Source organism: Montipora capricornis, chromosome 2 (assembly GCF_036669925.1).
Source record: "Montipora capricornis isolate CH-2021 chromosome 2, ASM3666992v2, whole genome shotgun sequence".
In the NCBI taxonomy this organism is placed as follows: Eukaryota; Metazoa; Cnidaria; class Anthozoa; order Scleractinia; family Acroporidae; genus Montipora; species Montipora capricornis.
The window spans coordinates 39,551,832-39,566,567 of NC_090884.1; the positions used below are offsets into that span (position 1 = coordinate 39,551,832).

The following is a 14,736-nucleotide window of genomic DNA, read 5'->3' on the forward strand; positions in this document are numbered from 1 at the left end:
TGGTTGCCATTGGGAGCAACCTCGTCCCCAGGGCCTTCTCCTCTGCGATTTTCAAAATGGCGGCTCGTCTGGAGAAGACCCTGGCCAACGCTGAACTCACGTGGTACAAAATCTCCAAAAATCTTGGAGATTTTTATCACGTGACATTTTGAGAAAGACCAAAACAAAATGGCGGCGAAGCATCGGGTGGGAAGCAAAACACCCGTCAAAGAACGCTTTAAGTTTGTACACGAGGCAGTGGTGGCTTCGCAGTAAGATGAAATATTTTTACGGACGTTTTAATTCTGGAGCAGGACATTTACGCTTTAAAAGTACGTGTACAAAAATCCAAAAAGTATCTCAATACAACGTTGTGAGCATTTGTAAGTTTATTACACTTTCGTACTCACTTTATTTAACTGTCATTGAAATCAGATTGAACATCAAAGAGAAAAACTCAGCTGCTCTTAAGTACAGAGTGAAAAACTCTTTGTGGCCTCATATTACTAAGCTTGCTACGTGAACATGAAGTAATGAACTCTATATAAGCTTATTTTAATTACTCTGACTGAAATTAAATTATCGATTGATTGAATGATTTTCTTAATTCACAGGCATCGCTTTTTATTAAGTCTAATTAACAGAAGTTATTAAATTGAGTCTTAAGCTAATTATACACATGCAGTATACAGTTTTAAATGACTTAAAAATATACTCTAATGATCTAAAAACAGCACTACACACCCTTGGAATTGACCCTTTTTGGATCTACAGGTATGAAAATTTATATGATTATTAGGCTTTGGATTCAATTAAAAACTTAGGGGCAAAGAGAATCTAATTTTTGCAGAAAGTTACGTTGTATAGGTGATATTCTATAACCTATTTCTGGCTGATACTGTAATCTGAATGTATATAGGAAAATGTATAAATAATTAGAAACAATCTGGAAACCCATTTTCAATTCCTTGCTGAACCACATTTTCACTCAGTTCCTTAATCAAATGAAATTATTGCCTGATAACCCAAGGTTATATTGTTGTTAATTTTTCAGTTGGGCTTAAGTGATGTTCTTCATGCCCATAAATTTTAAGTGACCTTTTTGGTGGTGGGGGGTAAATACTTATGTTTTTTTCAAACTACTGAATTACTTTAAGAAAACAAATAATTATTTCAATTGTTAATTTATTTTTTATTGTTTAACCTGGGAAAAAAGTTTGACTGTTATGTAAGTATATCCTTTTTGCAGCCCACAAACTACAAAACTGATTTCCTTGCACCAAGTTTTTGCATGAATTGTTAGGCTTTGATTTATCATTGTCTAACCTTGAACACCACTTAATTCCAGTAAACTATGTTTGCCAAAATGACCTGTTGCATTGTTCTCTTTATCAAATGACATCTACAGAATAATACTGAGAATGAATTTATCCAAAGATGTGTGTTGTTGAATTTTAATGTTCACCAGATTAAGTGTAAAATGGAAGAAAATACTGACAGTGTAACACACTTACACACACTACATTTTGTAACAACCAGTTCAAGTTCAATAATTGCTTTATCATTGAACTTGAATTGCTTGCCATAAAAAATAGTGTTTGCAAGGCATTCAGTGGCAGATTCAGACTTTGAACTAAAGGGGGGTGGGGGGTGGTTTTGTGTTTGTCTTGCCTGCCCAGCCGGCTTTACTTCCATCTGCGTTTATTTCTATTTTTACCCAAAATAGGGGGTGGGGCAGGCTTCCTGGACCCCTCACTGGTATTGCATGCCATTGATCACTGAACAATAGTTCTGTAAAACAGACATATAATTGTTTAAATTAATTAATAATGTTCCTCTAACACACATTTGGAGGTTTAACAGGATTGGCCGAGAAAACAATAAAATAAACAACAGAAACAATGGCCTATTCCTGAAAACAATAGAGGTGGATGAGTCCAGGAGCAAAAAGAGGTTCCGAAGAGGTGGGTGACTACTGAACATTTGTACATTGTGTGGGTGAGGAATTTGTAATTTGCAACTTGTTGTTGCATGTTGCTGGTTGATAATAATCACTGCTGTGACCAAAGAAACAATCTAATTTGGAAACAGTAATGGTAGAAAAACCTTTCTAACTACTACCCCAGACCCCATCCAGTTATCTGTAAACAGCTTTGAAGAATATAAAAGGTTTCAAATAAGTAGTATAACGTTCACCAACACAAGTAGACATAAACAGTGCAAATTCTTTCAACATGCCTTTATTATGCCAACATTGATTGAAGACAAGGTTGGGAATGCTTGTTTAATACAAACGTTTTCAATCTGATACTTTATATATGATACATTATATAGTTATCACTACCTAGACCAAAGAATACTACTTTGGAATATGTAACTTCTATTTATCTTCTCTGAGTAACTAATACTCTGTTGAAATGTTTCCACCTATAAACCTTACTTTTGAGGTTGCCTTGGCTTGTGGAATACACTGAAAGATATACAGCAGCTTTCATAAATGTTCTATTGACCGCTTTCAGTGCTAAGATGGTTCATCAAGATGGCAATTTATCTACAGTAAACAATTGTTCTCTTGTGCACTACTTAAACAAGAATTGAAATAAGGCCCCCACTTATAGAAAAACTAACACAGTAAGGAATGTAAGTGTTTAGACACAATAAAATAGGAACCATTTCCCTGGCCAGGTACTGAGAAAAAAAAATATCACAGTTCAGTGTTTCAGCCAGAAAATTATACTTAAGGACCAAAGTGGCCCCTGAAGACTTGTTTCAGGGGCAAATTTCTTAGGAAAGGCCCCAATAGATAATAGTTGGACCTAAAAAATTAGTCGCCAGAGGTCTGGCATGAAGGACCTGGGTCAAGAACAATACAAAGGCATACAAGACAAAGTCAATGACCAAGGGTTTGCAATGCATTACAGGGAGACACAGCAAAGCAAAAGGATGGAGTGACTTCTTTTCTTATGTTAAGTGTTTTAAAGAAGCAAAGATCTTTCATTATGGCTTACTAGAAGAACATAAGGTGTCCTCAACGTAGCGAAAGGAAGTCGCGATTATGGCAACTAAACTAGAATTTTTGGTTGCAAAGAAACAAATGTTAATCGCATTGTACATTGTTAGTTCATTGGCGACCATATCGGTCGCATTTTTGAGCCTTGAGAACCTGCATACAGCCTTGTAACAACAACAAGCTTTATTACCAAAATAAAAGTAAAGGGCTAAATTGGCCCTTTCTCCATTTCTCTGGGGGCCTTCTCTAAATGCAATGCAGGATTCCCACAATGGTGCAGTCTGGCGGAAACACTGAGTTCAATACAGTAAACTTATTTTACATTTGAATCTCAAACATAGCACTGGCAGTTAGTTTGATACTAATAACATTTCTGCAAAAAGTCATGTGCATTGTATCAAATAATATGTATTTAATACCTATAGGCTGGCTCTAAAATTACTTTAACACCATCCAGACAGCAAATACAATCATTTGACAACATAAATACCATATGGTAAAATCTAAGAATATTCACAAGAATATTTTCAACCTAAACGTCGGCAGAAAATAAAAATATTCAATTCAGCCTCGGCCACCAAAACAATATTATTATTAGAAAAAATAGTGCATTTGAAAAGATTTGAAGTAAGCCTAAACCTAGTACAGGCAGAAGGCCTATATTTAAGGAATGTGTCCAAGAAAATATAAGCGATTTTCCGTATATTAGAACAGTGCTCTGTAACGAGCAAAAGCTCCTTTTTAGATTTGAAATTCGAACATGAAAAACGCTTCAAACTCTTCTTTGTTTCCGTACGCGGAAAAACTAATTGCACATGAATACAGAACAACAAAAATAGCTCATAAGACCACATGTGATGAGCTGCAGCTCGAAGTTTACACGCTCGTTATGTATATTTTCCCGGGCTTATTTCTACTTCTATGGTATAGGTTACATCTTTTAAATTAAAACAAAACGAAAAAGAATCACCTTTCGAATCGTTAATGGCAGTTCGATTCAACATCGCTTGAACTGAACTGCAATCAACCTCCTAAAGCCCTTTCTTTTTCGTGTAAACACTCGCTACTTCCGCCATATTTCTTTAGAATGTTTTAAACCAATCACCGTGTTCGTATGAATGGGCTAATCAACAAAGGTGTTAGTTCAGCGTTGGCCAGGGTCTTCTCCAGACGAGCCGCCATTTTGAAAATCGCAGAGGAGAAGGCCCTGGGGACGAGGTTGCCATTGGGAGCTGATATAGTTGATTTGGTTCTCACACAGGTAAAGAGTGATCAGTGCAAATCCAAATGTCATACTTTGCAGAGAAATTGACTATATGTACTATAACCCAGCTTCACTAAGTTTGGTGGGGCCTTTTCCTTCAACATGCTCATCTTGATGTCTCGACATGATTATTTGTTACAAGCTTTAGTCAAAACTCTTTTTACCAGAGCTCAATCGTGCTTTCATTTTATTTGTTTACTCTACAGAAGCTGAGCAGTCTACCCTTCAATCCAACCAGAAAAGCAACCAGACCAGTAGTCGGAACACTTCACAAAGGCCTTATACTTGTTCAGTATGGAAAAAACCGTTGTGTGGTCATAAAGGCAAATGCAAAAAATAGTGTTGTTAACCTTTCGTAAACCCCCAGTAAATGTTGTGATCTTTTCTGTTTGTTGGTAATTATTTTTTAAAAATTACCATTTGGATAGTGATTTTTAATCAAAATTAATACAAATTTAAAATCTTATCTAGTGCCAAGTAAACCCAATGTACAGTTGCAAAGTTTATGAGAGAAACTACTGAATGACTGTTTGTGAATGGGTTTTTTTAATAAATGTATTTTGGTTCAAACAAAGTGTCTTTGTCAGTGTTCTCTGTCTTGAGAAGTTGCAAATCCTCTTGACTGGTGGGACTGGTATTTAGTTCTAATACTGTGATAGACGCAAGCTGGGAGTGGCCTGGTGTTATCCCAACCCATGTAGCCATAAAGCCATCGTGTGGTCCATCTGTATGCAACAGCTCTTATGAACCTGAAAAATAATTTGAATGTATCATTTCAGGGTGGAAAAGGTCTGTGAATATGTTTTGATATTAATTCTGAAGGGACTCAGGGCCTTTTCTGCATAGCTAAGAACAATGGACCTCCACCCCTTGTCCTTCCCCTTTACCTTCAACCGTTAATTCCTTATGTTTGTTTACTTAATCAGCGACAATAATAATTTGAGGCGGCACTGCAATTAATTTTTGCTAATGGATTGGAAACTAAGGCTATCATGTGAGCAAATGAGTGCTATTTGCTATTGTTTTGAACAGCAAAATTAAAATCGATATGCGAACCGCCGGGAAAGCAATCATGCTTGGATGACTGTAAAATGAACTACTCAGTCTTTATAATAATTATTATTATGACTATACCTATGTTGATCTTTCAACAGCAATTTTTTATTCTATTTTCACGCTTAACATACATTCTGGTAGATTTTGTACTCACTCATTTTCCGACACTCCACCTCGACGGCGGTAATTTCCTCCGTCCTTATTTCTTAACAGTGACGCCACTTGAAGCAAAACTTCTCGGTTTGTTATCGCGTCATAGTCCACATGTTGGGTTATACAAGAGATGTTTTCAATTGATCCATCAAACATCATCTTTGCGGACGTACTTGTAACTTCCCTGCAGCAGCGAAAATTCCAGCAAACCAACTAATGTCTCGACATTACACCGTTCACATTGGCACCTGAATAAACAATGGTACGAAGTTCGTGTCATGCACAATCCTTGTAAGCATGGAAGCGACGTCTAGTAAATTTGGTTCTTACCAAGACTCCACGCTCACACTTCCTTCGTATCTGCTTTCCAAAGTGGCCGGAGTGAGTCCATTGACGTCCCTTTCTTCCTCGCAGTCCCCATCACCAGTTCCTTCTGAAACCACTGCGAGTGGCTCGTCTTGATAGGGAATTATTTCTGATTCAATAACTCCCCAATCTTCTCCAGAATCTTCACTTTCCATCTCACTTTCTGAAGAATCGAAACAGTCGCTTACTTCCGAATCGTCAGACATTTTTCGCTCGAAAACACAGCAGATGCACTCGTGTAAACTGTGGGAATTTACTGAAGAAAGCGCGAGATGGACAACGCTGTCAAGTAGACTGACGTCACAACCTTACTCTCGTTCCCAGTCCCGGTGACAATTTTTCAGCGAAAAAATGGCTAGTTCAGCGGCCAAAAATGAGGGAAAAAACTTTTTTCCCTCAATTTAAGGCTGAATCCGTGAATTTCACATTTCGATGCGACTGAAAACGCAAAAAAAAAAAAATTCTGTCATATACCCTTTAAAGCTCAAAACGGAAACGGGATTTATTATTTCATGACAACATTAGGTTTGCAAAAAAATATAAGCAAAAACCAAACTTTTCACCGCAGTGTGCATTCTAATTTTATATTGTTACCTTGATGACATTTGAGAATCCTTAACTCGGGAAATATTTTGCTCCACAGTGCGACTGTGGTGTAAATTTTCCTTCTTCTATTTACTTTTTCCCTGCCAAGTTTGAAACCCCGACAATTTATCGTTAAGTGGAAAGATTGAAAAACATAGTTCCCTGTCATGGTGTATTCGGCTGTTGTAGTTGTAAATCGGCCATAAATTGCAGAAAATTTCTCATTTCCCGTTGTTTTGAGCTTATTTCGATGGCAGCCATGTTTGCTGTGTCCACAGTAAGTATTTGCAGCGTTGAAACATAAAATACTTCCCCATATACGGTAAAGTTGACCATTTTTGTTTATCTGTTTTTCTCACGGAAACCAATGAGAGGGTGGCAACGACACCTCGCTGGCCATAATCTCTGCATGTTGACAGCTGTACACCATTCGATATCCTTTGTTTGACAACTCGTTCGGTAGACGATTTTGAAAGAAAATATTGCACAGATTTATATCATATAGAAATTTATTTATCCAAACAGAGTTATATATAGAGAGAGTTTTATTTATCAAAGAAAGAATTATACCCATTGATGACCAGTGGCGATCAGAAAGACTGGGCGCCACTGGCTTCCTGAGTTACGAAGTTCGTGGCTCAGAAAGCGCTTCAAGAATTCGCCTGAACACTAGACTGCTTGAAGAAGTTGGGTGGAAAATCTTGTCTCGTGAATCTGGAAATCGTGTACACTTAACGTACGTGGATCCAGAGGGTAAGAAATTCAAGAGCTCGAAAGAAGTAGAACGCAAACTAGAGGCTGATGGAATACTCGATCAATTTGTGATGGAGAATACATGTAGCTCAGAAGTCGCCAGAGAAGTGTCGTCCACAAGCAAAGATTGCGGGGAAGATTCCGATGAAGATTACCAACCACCATTGAAAAAAACAACTACTGAAGGTCGTGTCAAATCTGGGTAAGTATTTTCTCTGGTCGCTTGTAGTAATGTTCCGTTTTCCTTTTCTAAAATTCCAAAATTTGAAGTGATACTTCAGTATTCCTTCACATTGTCAAAAATGAATTTGCTTCCCATTGCAGTCTTTTTAACATTTCATGATTCTCATTTTATTTTGTCAAATTGTGAACTCTTTCTTCACATGGAAAGAAAGCTTTTTTCTTTAAATCTGCCGTTTGTGGGCACAACCTCCTCCATATTACAGCTTGTCAGAGATTTCAACAACGTTTTCTGTTGCCCTTCACACAATGGGAGGTGTAAAGGTGTGTATGAATTAGGAAATGTATACTCGTGTCCGGTCTCCTTGATGTTTAACAGGGAATCTCTGTAAGTTAAGGCCGGTTTACACGATACGATTTGTCGGCTGATTTTGTCAGGTCCTCAAGTAAGTAGTGCAAAGAAAAATTTCGTTGAGCTTGATTCAAGAGATGTCTGTGTTTGTATGACCTTCACATCATCAGAAGAATGATCGAGTGTGTAATTATAGGATTTTAGTGTGAAAGGTTTTTACATATAATCATAATTGTGTTTATCACTCATGATTACAGACCAAATTGGACTCCACTCAGTCCTATTACCATTATAAATCGTAGCACTCACCTCTTGTTGTGTGATTCAAGCTTACCATGTCATTCAAATTGCTGAACCGCTTTTTGTTTTCTTTTTTCAATGACATCCTGACTGTTATGAAAAATGTACACTCTGGACTGAAAACTATTTTTGACTGTAAATTGATGTAATTTTTTTTGTCATAGGAAAGCTTGTGCTAACTGCATGTGTGGAGGGGCTATGATGTTTACCTTCAAGTGTTGTGGGTGCTGGACCACAGAGAGAGACTACAAGAGCAGCCAACTTGCCCAGAATTCACGGAGGCAAATAGTATCCTTGGCTTTCTCTTTAGCATTTTTCATAAGTGGGCATGGGTATGCTACTTTTCATGCCGCTGGCAATTTGTCCAAATTAATCAAACATGTTCTCCAACGCAGACCATTAAGTGTGGAGTTCCTCAGGGATCCATCCTGGGCCCTTTGTTCTTCATATTATACATAAATGATCTTCCTAGAGCTTCCAAATTAACTGAACCTCTGCTTTTTGCTGACGACACTAGTATCTTTCTTTCACACTCTAATCCTAACTACTTGGAGAATGTGCTTAATAATGAGTTACTAATTATGTTACAAATTATGTTATATTTAGTCCGAGTCAGAGGAAAGTCAATCACAGTTTTTCTCTCTCCTTTGGGGGTCAATCTCTAACTGAAAGTAATGTAACTAAATTTCTTGGGGTTTATCTAGACGAACACCTTACTTGGAAATATCACGTAAACTTTGTCTGTAAACAAATCGCTAAATCAGTTGGTATTTTATCCAGGACGCGTTTCTACTTATCCTGTAAGACCAAACTTATGTTGTACTATACATTAATTTATCCATACATTACTTATTGTAACTCTACGTGGTCAGCCACTTACGTATCTAATTTAAATAGAATTTATTATCTGCAAAAGCGAGTGGTGCGAGCTGTTACAAATTCAGAATATCGAGCACATACTGTTCCTCTTTTTTCTAAACTGAAAATCTTAGACATCTTCCAACTCAATACCCTCGATATTGCTAAATTCATGTTCCGCTACCACAATAATCTGCTGCCTCCACTTTTCTTCAATCTGTTTATGACAAACAGTCAAGTCCATAAATATGACACAAGAACAGCCGGAAATTATCGTGTGCATTCCTGTCGCACGAACATTAAGAAGTTCACAATTCTTTACCAAGGACCTAGGGTCTGGAACTGTCTTCCTGCCTCTATTACCAATTTGTCAAGCTTTCCTATGTTTAAGAACAAAGTGCTAGAGTTTTTATTAAAATAGTTTCTGAGTTAGTTCCTGCCGCACTCCTTCGCAGCCCTTACTTTTGTTTAATATTGTGATATCGAGGTGGCCTCTCCTATAAGCCTGGTGGTTTCCTGAGGTCTCCTCGCCTAACAACCTGCTGTATGCTTTTTTAAAATCTGTTATACACATAAAGGCAAATAAATGATGATGATTGATAGTGATAGGAAAACCCTTCTTGGAAGTGATTGACCTCGCCCTTCCTCATATTAAAGACATGCTTGATGAGATGTGTGATCATGCCAAACATTAAATGAAACAGCTCCCATCAGATCAAATCGGTAGCTGGTCCAGAGCAGTAACATGCTGTGATGGGTGCTGGCTAATACGGGGGCATTTTAGTCAAAATTGCACCTTTGTGATGGAGATTTATGGCAAGGTACTGCTAAGTCAGCGGAGGGCCATCTCAGCCAGAAGCGTTGGGCTCAGGCAAAAGAAGAAGGCCCACATGTTGCAATCAATTGGCAGGATGCCGACTCTTTATCTGCCAAAGGGTTTCGGTATTCATTCTCTAATGAACAGGAGTCTAGAGTTATGTTATGTGGGGGGCATGTAGGTAGAGCACATGGGAAAAAATACCAAAATTAAACGAGGCTTACCTGTAAGGTGAAGTTTGATTTGGGTTCTGTGAGTCATTGGTCGGGAGCGAAGGAGTCATGAGAAAGCGCACGAGCCCGGGAAGATCAGTCTTTAACAGATGTGAGCACTTACACCCAATCACGGGTGGGGTAATAACACATGGGTGGGCACATGACTCCTTCGCTCCCGACCAATGACTCACAGAACCCAAATCAAACTTCACCTTACAGGTATTCTGTTTCGTCATTGGTCATTGGTAGCTACGGAGTCACGTGAGATTTTAAAGCAGTGTGAGGGCGAACACAAATGGGACAGCAATGATTATAACAATATGAATCTGCTTTAATACCATGCTCTCTTAGGGAAACTATCTTAGTTGTCACCACATACAGCTTTAAGGAGTTTAGCCCCAAAATTCGCTCGATGTTCCACTGGTTTGTGGTAAAACTTGGTAAAGGTGGATTCCTGAGACCACCCAGCACTTTTCATAATTGTGGCAAGAGAAATGCTGTTCCCTTTAGCTGCAGATGTAGAAGCTGACCTGGTGCTGTGGGCACCATACTTTGAAGTGTCAATTCCAGCACCAGCCAATGTAGTCTTAATCCATCTGCTTACTGTATCAGGGGAAACAGCTTTGTGAGGCTTAGTGTAACTAACAAAAAACTGCTTGACATCACCTCGAAGAACATCTGTACGCTTCAGATAGTGCTGAAGATTCTTTACAATACAAAGACTAACATCTCGTGCATAGGCCTGAAACTCAAGGCAAGCTAAATGTTTACCAGGTCTCGAAGTTTTCAACAGTGAGTTAATGAAAAACACACATTTATCAGAACTTATTTGCATACAATCAATTGATAATGTGTGCAAAGTCTGATGACGCTGTACCGAAAGCAACACAAAGTCAAAGTCAGGTTCTTCAAACTAAGTTTCTCAGGTGGCCCAAATTTTGCTAGGTAGTCTAATACCACAGTCACATCCCAAGTTTCTTGATACCTTGGTAGAAAGGGTCTGCATTCGAAAATTCCCTTGATGAAACGACAAACTAAGGGATGCTGTCCAAAAGTATAATGCTCGGATGTGAAACAAACAGTAGATAAAGCACAACGGGCTGTGTTGAGGGCACTTTATCCAATCCCTGTTTGGTACAATTCTGCCAGGAAATTAATCCCATGTTCTAGAGTCGCTGAAAAAAGGATTATTCTTTCTTTGACTACAGTACTGTTCCCATTTAGCGATGAAAGGTTTATATTGTTGTTAAGTACTCCTTGTCCAGGACTGCAAGATGAGTGAGGTAGCCGATTCCGAAAGGCTTCTGCCTTCAAGGGATTTCCGGACAAGTGGCATATCAGAAGGGTGAGCTTCTGATGTAGTGGATGCACCAAGTCTGGCTGTTGAGGTAGAAATAAGGTGTGTTTCTTTTTTGCAAGCACAAGGGGTTCCTGAACCAGCAGTCTCATTACCAGTGGCCACCATGGTTGAGTCGGCCAGCATGGCACAACTAACAGTCCTGTGGCCTCCTCTGCTTGGATTTTCTGTAACACTTTGGAATGATACTAAAGGGAGGAAAAGCATAAAAAACGTAAGGTTTCCAAGAGATTGAAAAGGCATTAATAGCCATTGCTTCAGGATCAGGTTGGTAGGCGACAAATGGCCTTAACTGGTAATTAAGCCTAGAGGCAAACAGGTCAATCTGAGGCTCAACATGAAGGTTCTTAACAGCCTGGTGGAAACTCCGTCTGTCTAAGGTCCATTCAGTTTCTTTTCTAGATTACCTGGACTCTGCATCAGCTAGAGTATTCTCTTTTCCTGGGATATGACTTGTGGTTAACACATGTTATTTTCAAGGCACCATGCCCAGAGTGTACGGGTTAGATCATTTCTCTTTCTGGAATGGCTACTGCCCATTTTACCTAAATCTGACACAGCAGTCATATTATCTATTCGCACAAGGACATGCTTCCCTGACAACTCTTTGTGAAATGCCTTGAGAGAAATAACACTGCAAGCATTTCAAGATAATTAATGTGATTTGAAGCCTCTTCAGGGGTCCAATGCCCCCAATCTTTACATTATCAAGTACTCCTCCCCAGCCTTCTTTACTTGCATCTGTGTATAAAGTGATCTCTGGCTGAGGAGGGCTTATAGGTTTTTGCAGCGACCCTGCTGAGTGTATCCACCACTGCAAATCACTGCGAGACAACTCAGACAGTGACATAAAGGCATCAAAGTTACCCTTGTTTAAGTGCAAGGCCTCAGTTTTGTCCATGTCCAGTGACCTAAAATGCAAGGGCCCTAGCTTTGCAGCTGGAAAATTTGATATGAGTAACCCAAGAGTGGATGCCACCTCTCTTACTGTGGGGTGTGGACACTGCAACAGGCCTTGACAGGTATGAATGATCTTCTCGATCTTCTCAGAGGTTGGATAGACTGTCATTGTAATTGAGTCTATAATAAAACCCATGAAGGTGATTCGATGTTGTGGAACAAAGGATGATTTTTCAGGGTGTACAGTAAACCCAAGGGAATCAAATAATTTGACAGTATCCGTAACATTTCTTTCACAGTCATCATAGTCATCACCCTGGAGATATGAGTCATCAATATGACTTGCTGAAAGGTGTCCCAGCTGCCTTAAATGTGAATATACTGGCTTTAATAATTTAGTAAACTTCCTGGGGCAAAACGCCAATCCATTTGGAAAACAAACATATTGATATAGTTTTCCTAGCCACTGAAACTTCAAGTATTTTTGGTCGGCAGTGGCAATAGGCACAGAATAATAAGCATCTTTTAGGTCTATTGATGCCATAAAACACCCAGGTTTTACCATATGTAGAAACAGTATTAAGCGAGTCCATTTTAAAATGGTGATATTTTACATGAGTGTTTAAACATTTGAAATTTAAAATAACTCTGAAAGAGCCATCCTTTTAGCCCTATTGAAGATAGGAGAGATATATTCCCCTTCTTCGTGACTACTTGGGGTAATAACACCTTTAGCAAGTAGTGTATTTATTTCGGTATCATGACACGCTGTTCATCCAAATCAAGGATTTTCTTCTCTCTGGGAGCTACTCTTTGATATGGAGTCCTGGTAAATTCAATTGGCTGGCCTAATATCATTTGCAGTATCTCAGGGTCTGAGGTTAAGGCTGCCACTGATTATAATATTCTCTCAGCCCCCTGCTTTAAAGCAGAGACCTTTGTGCTTAAGATACTGCAACATGTTACCTTGTCTGTCAGGATATCAGAGCATTTCACTGGCTGGATTTCTTCTCGGTTTCCCGTGGTTTGTAGAAGTTGTTTTGTGGCTGGTAAGACCGGCCCCTCTTCCCTAAAAAAGGCTTTCCACTAGAGTGAGGAGATTTGCCCTTCCAGCCATCGCTATGGTTCGGTAAGGTGACTTTGCAGTAGTCGTATGGCCAATCCTATTAGTCGTTTTGATATTGTTGAACTGAGATTGCAGCTCATCGCCAAATAACAAGCGCGTGATGGGTACTTGAGAGCCACACAACGAGGAATATTCGTTATTTAAGTGTGCTTTGATAGCGTCATGTCGACAGTAAGACAAGTCAATGTTTACATGACCTAACAATGCCAGGCATCAGCGTTATACGTAACTAATTTCCCCAATGTCTCAGTGAGAGCCAGCGCTGAAGTCTTGTTTAGATCTGCACGGATAGCCAGCAGTGTGTCAATCGATTTGGCCACAGCACTACCGACTTTAACAAGGACTTTCTGCATGTTTGCAAGGCATAAATCCGTGCTCCTGGTCCCGTGCTTCAGCTTATTCCATATCTCGGGGTTGACCTTTGGCACAGTTAATTTCTCACAATTATCAGGTCGATTGTATTTCGCCAATTTTTCTTTTAATTTGGCTTCCTCCAACTTAGAACCCCATCGCTTATTGACGATATCCGCCAATTTCTGAGTGACTTCGGGTCAGTTTGCTCGTCCGACTCAAAGTCTTGAGCAATTTCATTGAGCAATGCGTCCTCTGCAGAGCTGCCCCGTTTTGGCGGGTCGCTGTTGGGCGGGCAAATGAGGGCCTCGGAATCCGACTTTTCAGGAATCTCTGCTATCGCTCATGGCACTAGCTGCAGGAAGTTTTCTTCTCCTTTTGGTGGTGTAGCATGGTCTTCTGGTTCTTCAGCTAACCGTTTCATTGCCTTTTCCATGCACAGCGTGGTGGAACTCAGTTGAGTCATAGTTGACAAGACGTTAGCAAGCACGTTGTCTGTGCCCTGTGGCGAAGAATTCGCTGACTCATTGTCTTCAGAAATTTAATTTTCTTCCTCCGCCGGTGAAAGGCCGTCCCTTCCACTTATATTTTCGGCAGCCATGCGGTGATTTTCTCGGCGTTCGTTGAACACTGAGCACACAACACAACACACGTCGGACCTTCCCGAAGGATCGCACACAACTGATCTTCCGGGCTCGTGCGCTTTCTCACCTGACTCCGTAGCGGACCAATGACAAAACAGAATTAGAAGATTTGAAGGGAATGTCAACATTTACCCTAGCATTTATTGCCTAGCACAAATCAGAATTTCCTTCTATAAAATTATTGAAATGCTGCTGTGCTAACAAAAAGCATACTTTTGTGCAACAAGGAAACAACCTGTATGTGGTGTGGTTTTTCGGGCTGGTGCACTAGTTCAGGATGGTCAATAGTCCTGAAAAGTACAGAAGTAAGACCATGCTGACACTTGGGGCAAATACCACAGCAAGGACATTCATTGAATGGGAGGGAGGGGTCTTGTTCTTTTCATCCCCGGACTCAAGTGCTATCGTTAAGAAATGTCATTGGGTTAAAAATGGGTTTACCCAGATATGAAATGCCAAGGACAGCCATA

General features: G+C 39.6%; 1 protein-coding gene and 2 pseudogenes across 1 annotated transcript; all 3 read right to left on the minus strand.

Annotated features, from left to right (window-relative positions):
* Window positions 1–4,836: 4,836 nt before the first annotated feature.
* LOC138037299 (uncharacterized) lies at window positions 4,837–6,034 on the minus strand (annotated as a pseudogene).
* A 4,215-nt stretch (window positions 6,035–10,249) lies between these two features.
* On the minus strand, window positions 10,250–11,452 carry LOC138037300 (uncharacterized; annotated as a pseudogene).
* Window positions 11,453–11,813: 361 nt separating this feature from the next.
* Window positions 11,814–12,710, minus strand: LOC138037301 (uncharacterized). The gene has a single exon (XM_068883257.1). The coding sequence runs from the start codon at window positions 12,708–12,710 to the stop codon at window positions 11,814–11,816; it is 897 nt and encodes a 298-aa protein (XP_068739358.1).
* Window positions 12,711–14,736: the final 2,026 nt, after the last annotated feature.

Excerpts from the sequence above, each read along its gene's own strand:
- LOC138037301 (XM_068883257.1), bottom strand. The coding sequence starts at position 12,710 with ATGGTAAAACCTGGGTGTTTTATGGCATCAATAGACCTAAAAGATGCT.